Source organism: Colossoma macropomum, unplaced genomic scaffold, assembly GCF_904425465.1.
Source record: "Colossoma macropomum unplaced genomic scaffold, Colossoma_macropomum, whole genome shotgun sequence".
NCBI classification, from domain to species: domain Eukaryota; kingdom Metazoa; phylum Chordata; class Actinopteri; order Characiformes; family Serrasalmidae; genus Colossoma; species Colossoma macropomum.
Genome location: NW_023494789.1, coordinates 17779806 through 17804597, shown reverse-complemented (window position 1 = coordinate 17804597; position 24792 = coordinate 17779806). Strand labels below are relative to the sequence as shown.

Sequence of the window (24792 nt, the reverse complement as noted above, 5' to 3'; positions counted from 1 at the left end):
TATCATTTACAGTCTGCCCTGCAACTTCAAGCAGACAGAGCTGCTAAATTACACACCTCACAAAAGCTAACAAATGCTTTACAGTTAACAGTTTACGTAGCAAATAAGAGAAAATCACAGAACTCAGAAGTCTATGTTTACAGTTCAGTATTTTCCAAGTGGTGATGGCAAAAGACCAGAAAATAACCATGGCTTAAATCTAGCCAGCAGCACAAATGTTTGTCTTCGAACGGCTCCCTTGCAGCACTGAGCATGCATTAAACAGCAGACTATTTTTAGTTTGAGACAGTGTCAGGCACTTTACTGTGTCTGTATTGGCAGTTTCTTATAAGATCCTGCCCTTTTGTGCTCCACCAATCTTTACGTCCAGATGCTGAGCTGCTGCATTAGTAAAAAACATACAGTCTAATCATAATAATAATAATAATATTGAGATATATTTGGTATGCAAAAAGCATTCACAACACTTTCATTGACTCTCAGTGAAGTCCAGGTGGGACCTAAAATGATGTTGTAAAACCCCATTGTCCAGTAAACACTGATATTTGCTCTATTGAAACAACATGTATTGAATTAACTTGCATTGAAAATCAAAAATCGAAAAAACAAAAAAAACATTTTTTTCTTTTTTTCATTTTAGTCCCATTTCATTTTCATTTTAATCAGATTTTTCATGTGGAACATTCATTTAAATAATGCATTCTCAGCCATTTTCATTTTCCATTCTTAACAATATAATGGAAATATCATGCACATAAATCTAAAAAGGTACAGGTTGAAATTCTATGAAATTCAGTTCATCGACACAAATCAAGGTCAACAGAGAAAAATATGGGAAAAATGACTCTGATAGTAAAAGACTGATAGTGGAATGATGCCACATTGAAGTTCTAACTGTCAGGAGATGATTGTTAAAATGTCCCACATTTCTGCCAGTAAAATGGGTGAACAGAAAATCTTGGCCATGAGCGTCCACAGTTTTAGCAAAGACCACAGTATAAGAAGATGATGAACCCCCTAGAAATATATTTTGCACATCATATTTCCATTTTATTGTTAAGAATGGAAAATAATAACAGCTCAAAATGCATACGAATTGATACACAAATTGTTGAAGCCTGGCTCCAGTATGCTTCATAAAGTAGTAGCAGTGACATAAAGTACATTTTTTACCCTTTTTATTTGCTAGATATATTGAATTTCAGTATCATGACTTTTTGTCTTATTTGATCTTTTTATATTGCATGGTGACCTTGGGTTTTGTGATTTGGGGTTTCTTGAAAGGTGTCCTTAAATAAAATGTATTGTTGTCATTATTATTATTATAATTAATTATCATCAGAGATGAGTAATACAGATGCATCATTAACATGAAATTTTAAAGGAAGCCACACTTTTCCTGCAGTCTTAAAGCAACCGTCTGTGCTGTAGTGCAGTTTGTGCTTCTTGGTGGGTTTGTCACAATACAAGCATTTTGGCATTGAATAAGATGATGGCAAAAAAATGAAAAGCCATTGTCATCAACTGAACACCCCGTGGTTTTGAATAAACACAGAAAAATGTTCAAACTAGCTGTTACAGGTTAATGAGCGTCTCTTTCAAATTCTTTAGCAATACAAGCATCTTCAAATGTTGAATCAAATAAATAAGTAAATAATTTAAACATGGCTTTATTCAGCATTCTGAAGAGAAGATTAACAGTTATGCTAATGATCTTGCCCCTGCCCAAATTATCATGCTCAACACAGCCACATTGTAATATTGAAAACTCTTGATACATTATGCAACACTTCTTTTTAGTTTTGTTGTTTATGTCCTCAGTGCAAGTATTGGTTATATATACTGTGTAATGGTAGTGTTTTTGTGTGGAGGAAGTTCTCTCGCAGGAACAGATGGTGCCGTTCTGTTGGCGCACTATGAAATATTGATGATCGCTACATGGCATGTGGACGCTCTTCTTCACTGAAGCAGACAGGAGGTTTAAGCAGACATTTTGTAACATCAGCAGTTTTTTCCTCCTCCTGTGCTGTACTTCATCCACCCAGTCTTCTTTCTCATTTTATTGTTGGCCAGAATTTCAAAACATTTTGCTCATGGCCATCCTGAGATTTCAAAAGCTTTCACGTCAGAGAGAGATGGGCTTAGACCTGAAAGTTGAGACAGAGAGCGGTGTAGACTCACTGAAGACTCATGAACAGATGAGCGCAAGTCAGTCTTCTTAAAAAGCCACAGGGGTTTGAATGTAATGAAAGACGGCATGTCTTTAGTTTCATCTTCTCGTTCATATTCAGCCTCATGCTGTCACCTTTCGCTTCCCCCAGAGGGTTAGGGGTTAGTGAACGAAAGACAAACAGCTTGTAACGGTGCTGAATGAGAGAGAGAGTCGTTAGCAGTCGAGGAGAGAGGGCAGAGGTGTGTTACTGAACTACTTTTATTTGAACGACTTTCATGTTGAAACAAAAATGCATCAAAGTGAATCCCATGCCAGACATCAAACAATTACATTTATAACTGAGATCACTTTGGCCTGTAGTCCAAGTGAGTGTAATTGGCCCTGCTTAACTGAATGTAGCTCTGTGCAGTATGTGAATAAATAATATTGTATGTTTCATGTTATAAAAACTTTAAAAAAATGTGGTGATTCCTTTTTCTTAAGATGCCTTCATGTATGTCATTTTTTGTCCACATTGTCCATAGTTGTCCATCTTGCCCACCCCTATTTGGAACATGCAGCTAAAATATAGCTAAACTTTTAAGACAAGAGAGCATACTAACTGGGTTCTCAAGTTGACTACATGACCATTTCAATTTCATTTTTATTATATTATATTATATTACAAAACTAAGCTAGAGAGTTTCTGTTCATAATGATATGCCCTTTTGGTTTTTGGTATGTTACTGTATAAAAAAAGATCTTTAATGCAAAATGGTGTGTAGTATTGTGTTTGATGTGCAGTAGCTACACCACAAGAGACTTTTGTCTGTCAATACAGAATACCAAGCTAACATCTGAGGCTGACATTAGTTAACGTTACATTATCATTATCTGTTATTGTGGTATTGCTAATAGTTAGCTTATACCATGTATGATAAATAGCTTTAAATCAAGCTGATCTGGACGGCTATATTTCTTTTCTCAACTCGTAGAGTAAATACAAGAGTGACAAGATGTTTAGCTTTATTTTCAGGATCCTGCAATTATTATCTGATGGCTAGCCGCCTTTTTACTTAGCTAACTTAGCGACACAGCATACCTGTAATTAACATTGCACCTGTGGTCCACTTACTACTAGCCAAGATTGTATCTTTCCATTACCTTTCATTAAACCTAACTGAAAAATGTTATCATGGGGATCAAGGGCAGTGTTAGGTCTGCATATATGTTATAATAATCAGTTTACGTTCTTATTGTAGGAGAGTTCTATTACTTCTAAACAAATGTGATACTTAGTAAGAGCTCACAGGCTTTTATGCCATTCTGAACAGTGAAAAAACATCTGGAATGAGTATGTAAGACATACCAGTAGAAATAATTGTTTGGACTTCTGCAATTGCTATTAAAACTGCATATTTAGGCTAGAATTCTTGTGGTGAGATTAGATTGTTATTTTTCATATTTCCAGAAGCTGTTTAGTAGCTTTTGCTGTTTCTTTCCTTTTGCTGTATGCCCCCAGCCACCAACAGAAGGTACTATTTAACCTCTACAAAGTTTATTCTAAAGTTATGGCCTTGCCACACAGCATCTGGGCACAGCTGATTATATCTGGACTGCAGAATTAACTGCTGTAAAACATCAAGAACAAGTTTACCTACAAGTTTAGAATGTCAGCTCTGTGTAATAGTAGTATCAAAAGATTGTTCAGTGGGATTTGACCTGTGATTCCTTTTAATTTTTTCGATGGTTATTTATAACAGTTTTGTGTGTGAAGACAAATTACACTTGAGTGTGTTTTTGTAGATGGTTCAATATAGAACCTTTTTGAAAAGGGTTCTATATAGCACCCAAAAGGGTTCTTATATTGTTACAAGCTTGACATCATAATAGAAGAAGCCATTTGGGTGTTATATAGAACCCTTTTCAAAAAGGTAGAACCATCTACAACACATTCTGAAGAATGCTTTCATGATGTAAAGAACCCTTTAATCTTGCAATCTTGTTCTGTTCATGGTTCATTATAGAACCTTTTTTTAAACTGAAGAACCCTTAAAGAACCATCTTATTAAAGAATGTGCAGTTAATCGTGGAAGTGCTCAGATGACTGAGTTCATGTGCACTGTCCATGGTGCTTAATACAAAGTCATTATGTTTCTGTTTGCACTCACAAAAAAAACTTGTTAATGAAAAAATACTCAGATGACTGAGTTTATGTGCCTGGACTGTGTTACGTACTACAGTTATGTTCTGTGCATGATAATCATAACCAGATTCCACTGATTATGGAACTGACTGAATGAGTGCATGTACTGTTCATAGTGCTTACCATAAAGACACTCATTACACATTTACAACACAATCTATTGATAATGAGTTAATTTACATTGTCTGTGGTTATTACTACAGAAATGTTATATTTCTGTCCACGCTAGAGCTGAACTATTTGGGGAAAAATCTACATGGAATTTTTCTCACCAGTGTATCAGTAGCAATTTACATGCTATTATTTTCTGTAAATTAAGCTGTTCTTTTTACCAAGAAGAACAACACATCAATTTTATGGGGCTTGAGACTTTGACATGCAGTTCTTCTCATGTTATTTACTTCATTCATTGTCCTTGTGGGCTTGCATATGTACGCTCTTAAAAAAAAGCACTGAGGGTTCTATATAGCACCAAAAATGAGTTCTTCTGTTGTTACAAGCTTGACATCGCAAAAGTAGAGTAATCCTTTATGGTGCTCTATAGAACCCTTTTCAAAAAGGTTCTATACAGAACCATCTACAGCACGTTCTCCATCAGTCTGAAGAACTCTTTGCAATGCAAAGAAGCCTTTAATCATGCAAAGGGTTCTTTGAGTGTTCAAATTTCTACATAGAACCATTTTCTTTACTAAAGGACCCTTAAAGAACCATCTTTTTTAAGTGTGTAGGTAAAACTAATCTTTGTTCCTGTGTAAGTGAACATCGTGGTAAAATTAGGACTAGTGATGCATGCAGTCCCATTGCAGTTCATTTTAAACTAGCCGGTTATAATATCAGTGCACTGGCATAGATTGGCGTAAAGAAAGTGGTTAAATCTCCCAGGGGTGGTGAACAACTTCTACATCGTGAATACTATTGGATAAATGTACCCTTAATACCATGTCGTGAAACGGACTCAATGATGAATTTGATTTTCAGCCCTTTAGTCATTAGTTAATGAATTAAAAAACATTTTGTTTATCTGTAGGTATAAATTGGGTTCGATGTTACTGTTTTAATTGTGTAATTTTTAATAATTATTGTACAGATAATACATATACACAAGTTTGACTGTACTTTGTATGTTTTCAGTCATGTAACAGTTGGTGGGCAGGCCATTTTGTGATGTCAGTACCTGGCCTCTAACATTTGATACTATTTAAACAGCAGCTCATTTCAGTATAAAAACAATGAATCATTTAGCCCTTGTATTTGCTTACAACAACAAAAACTCTATTATTAATGTCTTCCCTGAGTAATGGTTTAAGTGCATTCAGCATTTCTTTTGGGATGTGGGTAGAGGAGCACAAGGCACGACTAAAAGTGGACTAAAACTAGAAAACATGTTTCTGGCCACTTTTCCAAACGTCATAGCAATATCATCTGCACACAGCTAGCACCTCTGTCTGTTACACTTAACCTTGCATGTGGAGAGAATTCTTTTACATTTGCATTCACATAACTTTTGGCTGCACTGCTAATTAACAGCAGATGCTGGAGAAAATATTGCTTGTATTAAAAAAACAATTAATCTTGCTCAAGTAGGTTTTCTCAAAAACAAAATGTTAACTTATTCTCCTCTCTCCCCGATTCCCTAATGTTCAAAATGATTAATGATTGAAATTCAAGTAAAAGAGAGTGAGAGAGAGCAAGGGAGAGAAGGGACAGCGAGAGAGAGCGAGAACAGAGAGAGAACAGAGAGAGAGAGAGAGATATATATGAAGAGAAAGAGATTGAGATGGAAAGAAAGACAGAAGGAGACACACAGCAGAGAAAGAGATATATAGAGAGGCATAGAATGATTGAGACAAAGAGAGAGAGAGAAGCAGGGTAAGTGAGAGACAGACAGAGAGGAGGAGAGAAAGAGAGAGAGAGACAGAGCACAAAGAGAGACAGGCCGAGAGAGAAACATTTCTCTGATGATCTGAGATTTCTGTAACTGCTAAATTTAGTCTGGCCTCGGTGCTGTGTGTGTGTATGTGTGTGTGGTGTGTGTGTGTGAGCTGAGTAAACTTGTGTAATTGTTTCTGCTCTCTGTTTTTCCCTGTATGGATGAGAACAAAGGAAACTGCCTAGTTTCGTCACGTCTGTCCCAGCAGACACACACACACACACACACACACACACACACACACACACACATATATAGTCTACCTCTCTCTCTTACTCTCTCTCTCTCTTTCTCTCTCCCACACAGATATGCTCTCTACCCTCAGACATGGATTAATGCACAAGTGTGTCATACAAATGTGCTGTAATTAATGGGACAGGCTTTTGTGCAATTAATCAGTTTCAGCATCAGTTAATTACCATCAGTTGGCTGAAGTGAGGCTGCAGACAGTGAACGATGAGGCTGTCTCAGATTCTCTGCTTATTGGCCACACCTCACCTGCAGCATGTGAGCTGTCATCTGTAGACTGAGGAATGCTTCCATCATCTCTATTATCCCTCATCATTATGACATTGGATAGCTGTGATCATTGGTTACTGTCCTGATGTTGGTGTCAGTGATTGACTGTAATTGTCACTTCATGTCTATGCATGCTTTAATAGTCCCATTACATTTTGTTTCCTTGTTTTCAAGTATATCTATTGATCCAGACCCTGTTTATGCCAAAGATACTTTGTAAGGCTCATATTATGGAAAAATGGTCATGAACACATTTACATATGACCACTTTTCAGCCTGCAGCAGTTCAGCCCATCCATCTACACTGAGGTAATGCAGAGTGTTGTTACTGCAGACAGCAAAGTTAGCTAAAATGGAAGATTAAACATTGTGCTGTTCTTGGCTGTCAGGTGGCAAATGGAAGTTTGTTTTTACGTTTTAATAATTTGTAACGGTGCTCGCACAAGTTTTTGTCATACATTTCAACTCACCCTGCTTTTTGAATGGGGCGTGCCTTATTTCTTTTGTGGAGGGGTCTAAGAGTTAATTTGACGTTGGAAAATGCTTATGTAAAACTGAATTCCCACTCTTTTTGACACACAAATGTTGTAAGTGACTTTCAAGGAAAAAAGTAAGGAACAAATATAGTGTAGAATATGGCCTTTAATGCTTCTGCCTCTTTGCATTATAGTACAACAACCACATACATATAATAGCATTCATTTAAAATCATATTCTCCTGAACTAAAGAGCTGTGGTCTGAGATGTAGTTCATGATGAAGTAATTAGTCTGTTTTTCCACTCACAGGCAGATCACGATTGAGGAGGGAGAGCAGAGGGCTAAGGAGCTGAGCGTGATGTTTATCGAGACAAGTGCCAAAACCGGCTACAATGTCAAGCAGGTGAGTTCCTCTTAATAAAATGTAGAACAAAAATCGGTGCTTCTTACAGGACACAAACTGTTTTAGGTATAAACCGGCATACATTTGTTACCATTTTGTCTTGATTTATGATGGAGCAGATTTATACCTGCCAGAATAGATGAAGGTGTATGTAGCATGGCATGTGCTACCCCGGGCTCAAGGAGGATGCTGGAGGCAGGATTCACAGTTGCAGCAGCCATATTTTATTTACCCACAAAGTAAACACAACTCAAAACAACCAAACTATGCTGGCCACTTTTCAGTGGCTTAAGCTGGCTAGACTTTTCAGTCACACTCAAGCTTTTCAGCTCTTCAGTCTCTTGCTGCTGCTCGTCCCTCTCTCTCTCGCTCTGTTCCCTCTCAGCTCTTTTAAAAGGCATGAGCACCCGAGCCGAGACGGAACTAGAGCTCACCGCTCCGCCTCCCCGTCACCGCCCCCAGCTTGCAGCTCGGCCGCCTGGGTCGAACATGAGGTGTAGTGAAGCGGCCTCACTGCTTACCAGGGGGCGGGGCTCGGGTGGCGGACCTCGGGACTCGCTCGTGCCTCTTGTGGCCGGCACCGTTGTCGTCCTCCTCCTGCCGCCGTCACTCTCGCGTGACTGGCGTCCCTCGGCAGAGCACGGGCTTTGCGCTCCGGCTCCTCCACACTCGCGGCTCTCTCCCTACCGTCCTCAATGAGGTTCGCCGCCGCTGGGTGTTCGTGCCCCGCCTTCCTGCCGGCTCTCGCGGCCGTCATCGTCGGGGCCCGGAGGGCGGCGTATGCCTCAGTGTATTATTATAGTGTATTTACAGTTGAGGCCAGAAGTTTACATACACCTAGGCAAAAGACATTCAAACTCAACTTTTCACAATTCTTCACAATTTGTTACCACATATTTCCTGTGTCATCCATTAGAGTATGTGCCTCCATAGTGGTTCATTTTAAAATAATAGCTAAGAGATTTATTTCAGGTTGTATTTACTATATCAGATTTACAGTGGGTCAAAAATTTATATGCACTTTGTTCATATTTGGTGGCTTTGCCTTTTAATTTCTTAATTTAAATCAAATGTTTGGGGTAGCACTCCACAAGCCTCTTGCAGTACTTTTCTGTAAGTTTAGCCCATTCTTCCTAAAAGAACTGGTATAATCCAGTCAGCTTTGTGGGCGTCCTTTCTCAAACACACCATTTCAGTTCAGTCCATGGATTTTCTATGAGATTGAGGTTTGTGATGGCCACTTTTATACTTTCACTTTGTTGTCTTAAAGCCATTCTGTCACAACTTTAGAGGAGTGCTTAGGATCATAGTCCTGCTGGAAAACCCAGTTGTGAACAAGTTTTGACTTTCTGCCTGATGTCTTGAGGTGTTCCTTCAGCATTTCTAGATAAACCTCCTTCCTCATGATTGCATCTGTTTTCTGAAGTGCACCAGTCCTTTTTCCATCAAAACCCTGCACAACATGATGCTACCACCCCCATGATTGACAGTTGGGCTAGTGTTCTTTGGATAAAAGAACACCAGCCCATCTGCCAGGACAGGGAAAAGTGTAGATGCTTGTCCATGCATCTTGAAGGGTGGAGGGTCGAGCTGAGCTGTACTTGAAGCTTGAAGTGCTCGAGGTACAGTTTGAGTTTTGACCATTGCTATTAGGGAGGGAGGGGTTGGTCTGTTTTTGGTTTTGTAGGCAAGCCTCAGGGTTTTAAATCTAATGCATGCAGCTACAGGAAGCTAGTGAGGAGGGCGCAGCAGTGGAGTGACATGAGTGAACTTAAGGTGATTGAAGACAAGCTGTGCTGCTGCATTCTGGATGAGTTGCAGGGACCTGATGGCCCACATAGGAAGACCAGCCAAGAATGAGTTGCAGTAGTCAAGCCTTGAGATGAAAAGAGACTGAACCAGCACCTGCGTGGCCTCTTGAGTGAGAAAGGGTCGAATCCTCTGGATGTTGTACAGGAGAAACCTGCATGACTGAGTCAGGTTCGCAATATGAGCTGAGAATGATAGCTGGGCTTTCAGAGTCACATCAAGACTTTTTGCATCTTCAGACGGAACAGTCAAAGAGTACTCAAATGAGATGGCAAGCCAACTAGAAAACTGGAAACCTGAGTATCAGAAGGTGGGAAGGAAAGCATTAGTTGTCATCAGTATAGCAGTGGTAAGAGAAGCCATGAGAGGATGTTACATCACCAAGCCGAGCCATGTGGGACATAGATGTGGACTCTCTCCATGTTACCTGATAAGAGCGCCTCTCCAGATTTAAGGATTTAAACCACTTACACACAGAGCCAGTGATTCCAAGGTTTTGACTGTGTCAAAAGCTACAGATAGGTCAAGAAGAATCAGAACTGATGACTGATTTTGCTACCTGGAGCTTCTCAGTCACTGCTATGAGGGCACTTTCTGGTGAGTGCACCAGTTTGAGGCCAGACTGGTTGATGTCCTGGAGCTGATCCAGAGTGAGAAAGAGAGACAGTTGATTATAGACTGCATGCTCAAGAATGTTTGAGAGGAAAGAGAGGAGTGATACCGGTCTGAAATGCTGATGGAACATGACCTGATGACAGTGAGCTTTTTATAAGAAAAGTGATGAAGGGAAGTAGATCTATGGAGATTGACTGGGACAATTTGGATGGGATGGGATACAGAAGGCAGGTGGTTGGATTACTGGATTCCAGTAGTTGTAGGACATCATCTGTGGAAAGAAAAGAAAAACAGGTTGGATTGAGAGCAAGAGGACAAGGACTATTGGAAGGAGTGGAGACAGAGAAAAAGGACTGGTGGATTCTATTAACCTTCTCCTCAAAGAAGAGGATAAAATCCTCAGGGAATTTTATCCCTTGTCCTCTTCCTTTCAGGCCATGGCAATGTAGGATACTTTAGTACTGATGACTTCTACTCCTTCTCCAGTTCCTTTTTTGTTGTCTTGGGGTTCAGTTGAACCTTTTGGATCACCATTCATTCAGTACTCTTAAGTTAATTTGTGCCTCCTTTCAGAATGATGCAGTATCTCTGCAGTCCCAACATTTTCATATTTGCATAGAGTTGTTTTTACAGATGTTTGTGGTATGTTCAGTTGTTGTTGAAAGTTGCTCCAAAGGAGTTTTTGGATTTTCCCATAGTATCAAGGGCAAAAATGCCCTGGCCCTAGATATAGGCCTTTAGACATCACCATAAGTGATTTTGGAATCTAATAGACAATCAAGTTGGTGTATGTAAACTGTATGTAAACCCACTGAAAATCTGCCACTAATCAGTTGCTTTAAAATTACATCTGATGTGAACAAAAATACCCTAATGGACCCTAAAAGAAAAGTATGGTAACATGAAATGTGCGTAACTGCAACCAATACAATTATAACATTGCCAGCATCTAAGTTACATGTGTCAAGCTCCAGTCCTCATGGGCCAAAACACTGCACACTTCAGCACACTGCCTCATTAAACACACCTGATTCAGGTCGTCAGCTGTTTAGCAAGGCCTTCATGAGCTGAATTCAGTGCATTAGATGAGGGTAAGCATTAATATCTGCAGCACTTTGGCCCAGCAGGTCCCCAATTTGACATGCCTGATCTAAGTGATCAACAGGTGTACTCTTCTGCTAAATGTGGGTGACCTCAAGCCGGGATAGATGCATACAAAAACATGCCTATGAGTCTTATGGCCAAAATTAAGAATCTGTTGCCAGATTATGAAAACATGTCTATGTATTGTATTGTATTGTATTGTATTTACAATTAACACACATTTCAGTACCGAAAACCTGTTAGTTGTTGCTACCAGCCTGCCACGTCCACATTTTTCATGGTATAGACAACCAGATTAAAGATTATTATCATTCGATCCTGGTGACCCACGTTCAGCTGCACTTTTGAATATTGTGTTTTCTGTGCTACCAGAACAGTACTTTCGGTATAGAGTGAAAATAGAATTTTTTTAACTTAAAAAGTAAGTGATGTGGTTTCCTTCAAATTTTGCATTCATCGAAACACAAATAAAAAGTTAACAGAATGTAAAGCACAAATCATTAACAGATCAGTAAACACAAAATTGTAAGACAATCAGGTCACTTACTTTTTAGGTTAAGCACTGAATCACTTTTTAACAGCATGTAAACTGACAACATGCTTAACAGAACATCACATCCTTCTCAAAATTATACTCCAGCCACACAAATTCTTCAGTTCCACTGTGAACTCCCTTTGTTTTGTTTTTTGTTTTTTTTTTTGTTCTTATAGTCTGATTTTTAGCTGTAAAGCTATATTTTAATACCCTAGCCATCATGTCAGGCCACTAAGAAATCATCAGAACTCTAGAAAGTAGTTGTCATTTTCTGCCAGGTTAGCACTACAGTTGAAGAATCCAGACAAAATTTGATTTAATTCAGTTTCATGTTTGTCAAAACAGGCTCTCAGTCTCAAGCAAGAGGGTGAAAAGTAGTTGTTTTGATATTAATCATAGATATTTGTGAAAGTGTGAAGTTTCAGCTGGTCTGGTGGTTTGTTAAAAGAAAGAAAAAAGAAACACAAAATAAAATTTCCAAGACAAATGGCCACTTAGGCCAAAGGCTCTGCATTTTTTGTTGGCATGCACTGATCATCCACACTATCCCTACAAATCTGTTTTCTTTTTTATTAGCCTTTTTTTAACCAAAGGTTCACCCTGTGTGGGGTAAATGAACACATGGAACACAGAGTACATCTTATTAGCCAAACTTGCAATATAAACAGCATCATTTGCTCTTTAACAAGTCAAACTTACATTTTAAATGTTTCAATTTTAAATCAGTTTCAGCTGTTTAACTGGTGTAACGGCAGCCTTTAAATACAACATGACTGCATTCACCTGCCTTACGCTATTTATGTAAAAAAAATTGCAACACAGATCCACCAAAGTAAAAACAATAATTTGGCTGTTTGCCTATTCTGATTGTGCATCCATAGTTTTTAGTGTAGAATGTGCAGTGTTGTGGTCAGTCACAACAGGCAATAGGCAGTGTTGACCTCAGACCTCATGGCAGCTGGGGAAAATGTCTGTGGCTTTACGGTGGGCTGTTGTGAATTTGTTTGACTGCAAAATTTTCATCTTACCTTACTTAAGAGGTTCCCTCTAGATTATCTACTGATTTTTAAAATATTAAAAACAATGCAGTGAAAATCTCAACAGCCTTACTGTTACGATTAGGATTAGTAGTAGAACCAGGTTTAGGTTTAGATTTAGGCTATATCTCCATTCATTCGGCAGGAAGGGTTGAGTGGCTGTATATTAGAGAACGGTCTGCGTTGGTTGGTTTTTGTAGTCTGAGGTGTAGTCAAAGCAGTGTGAGTCAGGATGACTAAGCGCAGGGGCGGAAGAGACGCAGCACTGACGCGGAGAAGAGCTGTTTTTCCTCTCTCTCTCACTCTAGTGAAGGGAGAGTGTGGCTCCTCTGTACTGAGTGGGCTGAAGAGTGCGTGCTAGCCACAGATTTAGCTGCATCACTCACTGCGTCTACATGAGACACTTCCTTTCAGAATGCTGATGCTCTGAGTCTGTTTTTGCATTGATTCTGTCGTCTAAGTAGTCTCTAGAATATTCTGCTCTTAAACATCTTCAGTTATTTCCTCTTAGTTCTCAATGTGTGAAATGTCTTTCTACTTTTTCTAGGATTTTGAAATGATGATGTTGCAAATATAGTCAGTAGACACCAGTGTGTTACATCTTTGGCACATTTAAGCACTACACAAACACATTGTTTGTTCTTGTTCTTGTCTTAGTATTCGCTTCCCTTTAAGCTTGATTTAATACATTTAATGACAGTAAATCATTTCTTATCACCCTTATCCATAAGCATGGTAAAAATTACATCTATGCCTAAATTATCATTTAATTTCTTAGAAATGCTGCTTGTTATTGTAATCCAACAGATTCCTGGTTATTCTGATATACAGTATTTTACCATAACAATAACACTAACAACCTTTAAAATAAACTCATATATCTGTAAAATAAGGGTGCTAATTTGTTTTTTGTTTTCTATATTCTATTTTTGTAATTTAACAACAGCAGTGTTAAAATACAGTATATGCATGGTTTATTCACATACACTCAACCTTTTTTGTAAAAACAAACACTGACTATTGAATTATACAATACTTTGTCAGTAAACATATATACTTATGTTTTTACAGTGTACAGTTCTCAGATAAAACAGTATGTGCTGTTTAGGATGAGACATTGTAATTAACTGGACGGTGCATCAACCAATATATTCGTTGTCTGATAATACTGGATAAATATTGGATATTGGGGGGTTTCACTGATGGAAAGGCTGACTACACTTAAGGCCACCCCAGACCGGTTACGTTGTATTTCTTTAAATGTATATGTAAAAGAGTGTAAAAAATGAACTTAAGCTTGTAGTTTATCGGCAATCTCACTGCAGCGCATCATATATCGGAGCAACATGGAGCAACATGGTTCAGTGCTCCAGACTCGCAATGTTACAAAGTCAAGCTGGGCGACTTTACTGTTGATCCGAGAGGAGTAATCTAACATTGAACACGATTAAAATGTTGAAAAGAAGAGGGTCACTGCATGTGAGGGCATTAATCCCTTTATTCTTATGTGAGGTCCAAGACAACGCCCCCCTCCCAGCCCCTATGCTTCGAACTCTGGTGTCAGTAGTTCTTTTTAAAACTCAATAGTTTTTTTATGTTATAAAACCTTTTTGTATCAACTCTAAATACTATTAGGACTGTCAGGTCTATAAGAAAGTCCAGACAGATCTGCCTTTGATTATAAGGCCTTCTGAAGGATGTTGTAGGAACAATAAATCTTTTACATTGTAGAGAATTTCTAATAAAAATAATACATAACCAGTTAGTTTACTTTTGAATAATGTCCAGCAGGGGTAGCTCTTACAGAAAAAAAAATGCAAATTTGAAATGTCATGCTTTAGTGTCCCTCCTTTTATTATTCCCTTTTCAGGAGCACAAGACAGATTTCAATAAAACTAAAAGCACCCCAAACTAGTCTGTTGTGACCAGATTGACCACGTTGCTCCTTCTGTACAAACCTTTTCACCTCTGCCACTCACCGATCAGATCTGTGCTGTAAGTGGGATCTATATTTAGTGCATCTTTATATTTGAAAATTTCCTGGTGTTGAATTCCCTTTTCTGGTCCATCATAAAAGACAACTGAAACAAGGTACTCTTAGAAGTGGACCAAAATGTACCAAAATGTCAAAATAAACCATGCTAAAGAAAAAAAATAGATTTGTCTACACCTAATACAGCATAGGAGAAAACGCCCTTAGACCTATTTCACTTTAAGCTAGGGTTGCCTGTAAACACTATAGGCTGCCAGAATTACATATAAAACAGTTGCACTTAAAGATCCAACCCAGATATTAGCAGTCATGCTACAGAATAGAGAATAAGACTTATACAGATGTTGAGACCCAGTTCCACTCAGGCAGACAGTGATTTCATTCACAGAGCACTTTATTGCTTTATTGTTTCCCAATAGTTCAGCACCAGTATACACGTATAAAGCCATACAGTGTGACGATCCTGATGCACACACATGCCTGACTCCACTGCAGCTATTGTTCACTGCTGACTGAGCTACTCTGTAGTGTTGACAGCAGCCATTATAGGCTTATGTATGCAAGCTTTATTGCACAGGCTGTTACCCTTTCTTTAGCTTTGCATGGTGTCCTGTTCTGCATAGCCTGATTTAGTTTTCATTCGGTCTTTTTTTTATACAAGTTGCTGTTGGACTGTAAGAGACATTTATTTACTGAGTTTTGAGTCGTTGAACACTGTGGCATCTATTTCAAGACAAAGATGGGGTTACAATCAATAGTGAAATTTACTTATTTATCTGTGCTCAATAGCACCAGTAAAAATCAGCTAAACAGATTACTGCACAGAGGTAACTGCAAAGTGATAGCTACAATATTGATTCAAGCAGAGCAGTGCAATATATTCTTTGCCAAATGTGATTTTAAAATTTTGTGTTAAATGTGCTGCCTAGCACTGATGCATCAAATTCTGTTCATCTTTGTTGAATGTGGAATGGATTATATTTCAGTACTATATATACTAGTTTTAGTTCAGATCTTCTGCAGTTTCAGCAGCACAAAAAAGACAATGAGCATATTTAACTGTTCTTTTTTGCTCCTTTTTTACAATCCTTGAAGGCAGCCAATGTCATCATGTCATATTGTACAGTGATACTGATTTTGAACAACTCCATTCTTACACACATTTAAACAGAAACACCACATGAAATGTTCATAACTCATTGGCCGTTTTATCAGAAAAAGCAAAATCTTGGATGCTTCTTGTCAAATTACGTTTTATTGATTTTCTGAGTGAATAGGTAAACACATCCTCTACAGTAAGCAAACTTAAATATAGTTTCTGATTTTTTACTGAGTTCAGCATACTGGAAAAATTAAAACACAACATATTAAATGTGCCATAACTGTTGTACACACCACATTTAAGCAACAAAAACATGTAACCTGACCAGTGGGGCACAGATGTTTGCATATGTCTGCAGGTGTACCTTATAAGTTTGCAGATACAGATTGTAGCCCATCTGTTGCTGCACCATTTATTATCCCCCTCCATCAATAGTAAGGGAACACGATAAGACCACCGCTGAATAGATATTATTTGGTTGGTAGACCATGTTCAGCACAGCAGTTACCCCAAAATTCGCTTGAAGCAAAACCCAGATTACCTTTTTTAGGAGGCCCAGAGATAAGTACTTTGGCCTACTCAGCTTTCACACTCAGACATTGTACTGAACTCTTGGGGCAAGATGACCCAGATCCAGGCAAAAGTGAAAAGAAGCTCTGCGAAAATGCCTTTAAACACCTTAGAGTCTCTCCTAGGTTCAAAATAGTCCACAAACCAAAACATCCAGCCACAAGTGGTCCTGTGGTCTGGCACTGACCGCTGATTCAGGCTAGAGGATGACTAATACATATTGTGCATGGAAAAGAATGAGCAACAGACTCTTAACTGCTATTCTCTAATTGCTAGTCTCTATTTAACTACATCTATACAGTGTACCAACAAGGTAATTGTACACAGAGTTTAAAAACTCCAACAACACAGCTGCACCTGATACACTCATAGCAGTACCACACACACTTTAACATGCCATGACCATGTTGGTGTCACTGTTGTTCTGAGAATGGTTCACCCCCAAATAATATCTGGTCAGCGGGAGTCCTATGGACCCTTTCCATTGATGGAAGATAAATGATAAATGGTATAGCACAGCGGTCAGCAACATGCAGCTCCGAAGCCACATGCAGCTCTTTTACTGCTCCCTTGCAGCTCCACAGCAGAATTAGATTTTTAGGTAAAATAAATTAATAATAATTTAATAATAGCTTTTTCTGATCGTTCTAACACACAGTTCTAACACAGTTTTAATAATAAAATGTCTTTAACGCTGGAAGTTAATGTATAACTGCTAATTCACCCTTTAACTCTCAATATCGGGGTGGTCTGCTGGCCACACAGCAAAGCAGACAACAATCTCACTTAGCTAGTAGCTAAAAAAAATGGCAAGGAAAAGAAAGAGTTGATCATTTAGACAAGAATGGACAGACTTATTTGCATTTATAAGCACTGCAGCTGGTTTCCTGATACGTTTAATCCGCAAAAAAAAACTGTCAGCCACTAAAAAGTCGCCAAACGTAAGTCATTTTACTCTCCAGCTTCTTCCAATTCCACCTTTAATGGTGCGTGTGGTGCCAGAATGTAACTACCATTTAAGATGGAACTGGAAAATTCAAACAAGAAGCTGGAGAATGAGAAGGTTACTTCAGTTGAACGTTGAGACATTTTACATGAAACTGTCCTTCTTTTTTTTTAAAACAAAGCAAAGCAAATCTGGATTTTCGTTTATATAATATTTTTAGCATGTACTAGCACATTAGCACACACTGAGACATACTTACAGTCAAAACGGTAAAATGTTACTCCAATAAAATGGACATAAAATGTTGTGGCTCTCAGGGTGGCTTGATCTTTGTTGAAACAGGACAAAATGGCTCTTCTTAACATTTGCGTTGCCAACCCCTCGTGTAGCAACAAATGGGCTAAAGTCACTAACTACAAAATGGACCTAGTATGGCCACTGAGTATTTCATTTGGTGTTACCATTATTTTGCACAACCTTTGTAGGTATACCTTGTAAACCTGTACTTAAACTCTTCTTTTCTATCTTTTAAATGTCCTTTTTTATAAAGCCTTCATAGTGGGTATACTGATTTAAACTCCTATTTTTTGTTCATTTTTGGTTGTGAACAAAAACGTTTAGTTCTTGAAACACCTAGAGGAAAATGATCCAGTCAGGATCCTTTTTTCCTCTGTGGTATCTAGGTAGATACAGCCAAGTTAGCTCTCCCACTGGTTAGACCTTCAGGAGCCTAACTGAAGGCCTAACATATCAGATTTTGCTACTAACTTAATTAGGAACTCACAGTGGATTCAACCAGTCACATTTTGATTTCCAAAAGATGGGACCAAGTTTGCAAGAAAACATCAGGTCTAGGCATTTTAGAAGTTGTAAATACATCACTGACTGCGAGTATGAGTGTTAGCCTGACCAGCGTATTTTAGTCAGTTGGTAGAAATGGAAAACAGCAGCACATTTATGTCAGGGCTGTTTACTGAAAGAGTCACAGGAAAACTGCTAAAGGTAAAAGGTATGTGAATATGTTTGCTACAAGTGTTTGTGTTTAATCTAAAAAATTTGACTTGTCTTTAGCTTATCGCAGACATACTACTAGAACTCTATCAGCGTTCTATAGGAGAGGAAATTTGCATCATCGTTTTGACAATAATGGCCCAAATTGAAGGCCTAACTCTAATAGTCATGGTTTGCCGCTGCTAAATACAAACACTAAGAGAAAGAGAGGCAAGAATTTTGAAAAAGGAATGTACAATGACACCAAACTGATTGATTTTCAAGTCACTCCTTTTGCTTTGTGTGTGTGTGCATGTGTGCTGCCTAATTGGAATGGATCATGTTCTGTTGCCTTTGTTCCAGCCACATTAAAACATGCTTTATGGTTCTCTTTGTCTTTCCCTGTCAACAGCAATCGCCTAGAGGTAGCTAACAAAATAGGCTTTTTTTCTGCCCTCTCTCTGCCTAATGGTCCACTGTCCTGTGCACTTCTGGCTAGTCCAGTGTGACTGATGATGTGAAATGAGGAGAGTGGAGAGGATGCATACACTAACTGGCCTTTTTTGCTGGGATTTGGACAGAGCAAGATTGATTATTCTATATTCTTCTGCAGTTTCTCGGGACGGTTGAGTGGAGAGGCTCTATTAGTGGAGGTTCAGGTGCGGGAGCACTGTTTCAGGGACTGTGTCCTGTCAGGAGATTTTCTCTCGCACTGCTCGTCACATCTCAAAGAGCCACAAGTTAAAAGCTCCTATAAGTGCCTTTTGCTGTCGGTTTCTCATCTAAAACATGGGAGGTTAAAGCTGGCTTGGAACAGAATCAGATAGGAATGGTCTGCATGGGAATTTGTTTCTATTTATACCGTTAAGAGGGCACACCTGCATCAGTGCTACAGAGAAAACCTGAGCTTTTTTCTTCTCTGACTTCAGTGCTGGGGTCTTGTTTAATGCTTAGAAGTCTGGAGTTATCATCATTTTGCTGTACTGTTTAAATGTAATTAGATAGTAAAGTGATTCATTACATTGTTATACAGTGAGTTGCATTTACATTTAGTTTACAATCTGTATCAACAGGTTCAAGTTGCAGTTTCAATGTAGATAAACATATGGAAAAATGTAAAGGATGTTTTTTCCTTTCAGAAAGCTGTACACACAACAATAATGTTATATAAAATTTAAATTATGATAAAAATGTTCTATTCTTCTCGCGTGTTGTTGCTTGAAAGGGTAAAATCTGCTCTTTTGACTGGATTTGTCTGCTTGTTTCAATTAGCTACAATTGAGAAATAATTAATATCAGATTACACCATGCTTTTGTTATTGCCGGTGATAACTGCAACATCTAAGAATTAAAGACACTTTAGCTCTATATAATGCTATAAAATGCTATAGATGCATTTGTATTTGTTTATTGATTATTTATACTGCTGAGTTAATCAGAAAAACACAATGAGCGAAATAAACCAGGAAAATAGTACTCATAAACAACAAGATGCATATGTAAGTTATGTCAGGTTTTTAAAAGCACTGAAGGCCTCATTCATTTGTGTCTTGGAGGGATCTGATCATAAGTTAACAGCCCTACAGAGAAGAAGTAGAGCCCCAAGTCCATTGTGAACTGGTTCCAATTTGTCAGAGTCACGTTGTGAGCCAATCAGCCAATCAAACCATTTTTGGAGGCAGTCATATGACTGCGTAACATTTTTAGTGTGAACGCTAAAGCATTCCAGTGCACTCCCGACAGCACTGAAGGATCACCTAATTAACTGCATCATCAGAGCAGAGACAGAGATTCATTTTGTGACATAGGTTTAAAATAAGATAATAGAATCCTCAAGTAAAATGTGAATCAAAACATTCAAAGCACAAGTACAAGTAATGGGAGTAAAAAAACGTAATTTTTGTTACACACTTCTATAACCTAAGAATAGCTCAACCAGTTTGCATTGAAGTCCTTGTAGTTACTAAATCATAAGCCTTTGTACGTAATATGCTTAGGAATTTAAGGGTTAACAAGGAATATGACAAACATTATTCATAATATTGGATATGCAAGTGCAATCCTCTCTGGCAATGGCTATGGTATGTTGGGGGCAGTTCACAGGTTCAAGGCTCATGGAGTGGGCGTAGCTGCATGTCAGGAAACCTGTCTCTCCAAATCAGTTGACCAGTAGACACTGCAGGTGAACCCTGTCTTCTAAAGCCAGAAACATACTTCTACACGCAAATATACGAACACAGATGCTTCAAGCTACAAAGACATAGTTTTAGGCATTGTTGCATTCTAAAATATGCCACAATGCAATCCATAATGCAGCTCAAACATGAGCTGCATACTAAACACTACAATAAGGGGGCTATAGTGACAGCCAAGCCTGACCACGCTGTCTCGTACCGCTAGTGTGCTTTCTCCTGGTCAATTGTCATGGCAGATGAGCAGGCGAGTCTCTAATGGCGAGTTGGCTAGCCTCATAGTTGGGAGGGTTACTTTAAAATGTATTCCATTACAGATTACTGATTACCTGTTAAAACATGTAATTCTAACCTAATAATAAGTAAGTAAGTAATGTAATCTGATTACTTTCCCTTACTTTTGGATTACTTACAAACTCAAAAGGCCTATGTGGTAGAAGCCTACAACAATGATCACAAACAGAGGTCACTCTAAATAAAAGCTCTGACTGAGAATCATCTTTGTTCTATGTGCTAAAAAGCCTGTAGTGGTTCATAGGGCTTCATCTACATGTTGTAGTTGTGGCTGTAGATCCCTTTCTGATTTTCCCTCTGTCGCCCCCTTGAGTACTGAGTGTTTTAACAGCCCGTAGGCCTGTCACAGTGATACATGATTGCAGACTGATCACTGTTGTTAAAGATGACCACACTTATTTTCCAAACTTGACTTTCACATTCATATGAATGTAAATTAAATGCAAATGCATGTAAGGAAAAGAAAACAGAAAACACTATTATTGAGACGTCATGGATCTTATGAAACCAAGAAGTTCTAACTTATAACTGGTGCTATTACAAGTTTAGAAAGCAGCAGTGCGTAATGTTTGTTATTTTGAGCTTGAGCTGCTTCTGTTGTCAGTTGCGAGTGTCAACAACTACTAAGTGTCAGCAGTTAGGAAGAAAGATGCTAAACAGCTAATCTGGTCACTTTAGGCATATACTTTAATAGCTGCATAAAATGAATAAAAACAGACAATTAAATAGTTAATTGCAATTATTTGTATGGCAAGTAATCATCAGGTACGATTTCATGACCGTAACAGGCCCAACAGCCACAGTAACATAAGAAGACACCTTGTTTTTACAGAAGGGTTGTGTGTTTGCAGTGCATTGGCTGAACATTGTCATTTGTGTTTGCGCACTTGCGTTGAGTGTGTTTCTGGCCTAAGACTCGCCCTCCTGTGAAAATGTGCAGAAGTCAGAAGCAAAAGAGCAAATATAGAAGTATCAGGAAAATCAGCAAATTAAAAAAAATAAAGCGAAGACTGGCAAATGAGTAATAAATTTATAGCAAAATGAGTAAAAATGAGTGGTAATCTTTTAAAAAAATTCATTTGACTCTTATTGTTTGTTTTTGTGACATCAGGAAATGCTAGGTGTAAATGGCTGTACGTCTTGCTGTCCATTGGTGATCAGGTCACTTGAGGTGGATGGTAATACTAGGTACAAACTAGGCCTTAGAACCATGTTAGTTAATTGGATGTTGTGTGAGGTACTTTGGAGAAGAAAGTCTTCATTGCATAAGTCTTCTTACAGGGATGTTAACAGGCCATTTTCCTCTTTATCCTGTTCTGAGGAGACTATACTGACTTTAAGGTGTTATCTCTACAGTCTGGTCCAAACTGGCTCTTCCAATTATAAATCTTGGCAAGGTCACACACCAGTTTTAATAGAGAACAGAAGAGAACAGAACATTCAGAAAAATAGAGGTGCTGTATTTGAAATGGTTTCCTAATCACTACATTTATTACCCTAGAAAACCCAGAACACTTTTGTGGAGGGAACAGAATTTGTGGGTAAAGTAAATGATTTTGTACACTTGCATTACATGGGTTTGCTCTTCACTTTGCAACAGTAGTCACATTCCAGCGCATATGACCCAGTGCATTATAGATGTTTTGTGTCTGCAAGGGTACGTCATTGTACGCAATTTAGAGCAGTGCACCGTGGGATTGTAGTGTACTCGATATTCACCACTATGTTTCTCCTAAAATAGAGCGCTATACAGGGAATACGGTGTAGTTTAGACAGTACTATTCAGACAGGGTTAGTTTTACATGGGAATGTGGGTTAATGGCATTTTGCTACCGGAAGTTTGTACTGTTATGACTGATTCACACAGCAAAAGAGTTCTACGTATAGATTATAGAAATGGGAGTGCCTACTGGATTTACACAGTCATCACACCAAAAACGTTCTATATGCAATAGGGTCAGCTGCTCACAAATTGAAAACATGTCCAAACGCTTGATTCAAATGTAATAATTTTTTACCCTTACCATCTGCCTAGCTGTCTGAAGTTAAAGCAAAGTCATTAGCATTATCATTAGTTTGGGAATTTACAACAGTTAACATTGTCACATAAAAAACTTTTTTTCTGGCATTCTGTTTTTTTAATGTTTGGAGTCATAAACTGGAGGTAGAACAATACATTTCGGCTTGAAGTGTATGCACAGCCTGTACAGCCTGTTTCAAAACCTTTTTAGCCCCGACAATTTGCACTGATGTTATGTGGACTGTTTCGGCCTGCACTGCTTTAAACGAGGCACAATACAGGGCAGCCAATCAGAACAGTGATCATCTACATATATCAGTCTTAGGCACAGTAACTAAAGCGGCCTGTTTAATTGTAAGGGATACAGAGAGGTCGAAAATTGGTCATATAAAATTAAACAGCTTTTTTTGGTACATAAAACTACCCAAATGTTATAAGCAAACCTCAAAGAAAAAGATAAAGGATATGAACCGTTTAAGAAAAACACAAAACTCCTCGTCCACAGAATTTGATGGATTAAGTTACTGAGAAACATTAGCAATAATAACATAACCCATAATACCCTCCTCTTTGTGTACAAAGAAGAGTACTATAGTCAGGCCTATGGCTTTTACATAAGGAAGTAACTGTATAGAACTGAACTACTTTCCAGTTATGTGGTATGTTTTTAGATAAAACCCATAGAGAGATTAGTGTTACAGAAAGAACTTTACCACAGTGTCTCTGATCTGATTACTGGAGTTTTGCTACAGGCTTAGTAAAAAAGACTTTAAGTGGTTTTATGTTTTAATAATTTAAGACTTACTTGCTAGACAACCTTTTTGTGTAAGTATATACTGCATATAGCCTGTAACAAGGTTATGTGTTGACATTCTTTTGCTGTACAAGCAGCAGTGCAATTCATTATTTCTGTATACAGAGGGTGTACAGTTACTGATTGTAGCCCATTTGTTGATGCATAATTTATCAGCCCCCCTCTTACCTCTCCACCAATAGAAAGAGACCACCATAAGACCACTGCTGATCAGATATTATTAATTATGCACTACCAACACTTTGTGGAGGTAGAAGTGATCAGTGAATTATCTACTAAAATCTTTGTAATTTTGTAATTATTTTTGACTTTTTTTTTTTTCAAAACACGTTAATTTCCTCTGGGATGAGCAAAAGTTGTGTGATATTGTAAAATCCCTGATTCATTTCACTGAGCGCATCCTGATCACTTGGAAACTGTATGAATTTAAACTCTTGGTGAATGTAACTTTTTAACTGAAGGTGGTGACTTTTCTGCAGCAGTAGCCACAGCATGCACAAAGTAGTAAAAAAACTTCAGTAATGTAGAGATTGCACAGCCAAAGGTTTCAGTGTGTGCTTTTGACATTCATCTGGAAAAGAAAACTGTCAAATCTTTATTTATGCAAAATCTGCTTTCGGAAATTGCAGTTTAAATTATTGTTTTACTAAAACAAATCTGTTTTGTTTGTTTTTTTTTACTTCTTTCATCAAATTAGGAACAATGTGACATGGAGAGTGTGCATATTTTTTTAATCGAGAAATAAATTAGTGTAATTAAAAAGGTAATGATAAATGTCATTTCTCTCTTTAAGCATAAACAAACCACCAAAAATTAGACAGACTTTTCAAAGACATAACGCGTAGTCAGTATTTACTATCAGCTTGGGCAAATCAGAGTAGGTGCTTCATTATAATAATCTCCTCCCAGTATTTTGTGCTTTTAGAGGGAAACTCTATACAGTTGTATGCAAAAATTTGGGCACCCCAAACTTGAATACAACTTTCATTTGTGGCAGAGGTTTGTTCTCTTTGAGAACAAACCTCCTGTGCAAAAGATGGCCCATTTTATAATTTTAGTACATTTTAGTTTGGTCTCTGTAGA

The 24792-nt window shown here is 38.1% G+C and overlaps 1 protein-coding gene across 1 annotated transcript in view; it reads left to right on the top strand.

Annotated features, from left to right (window-relative positions):
• rab6ba (RAB6B, member RAS oncogene family a) overlaps positions 1 to 24792 on the top strand; it is a 123176-nt gene that overhangs the window by 84594 nt on the left and 13790 nt on the right. The window contains exon 6 of the mRNA XM_036570387.1: positions 7595 to 7688. Coding sequence (XP_036426280.1) covers positions 7595 to 7688 — 94 coding nt within the window. The remainder of the gene's footprint in view (positions 1 to 7594; positions 7689 to 24792) is intronic.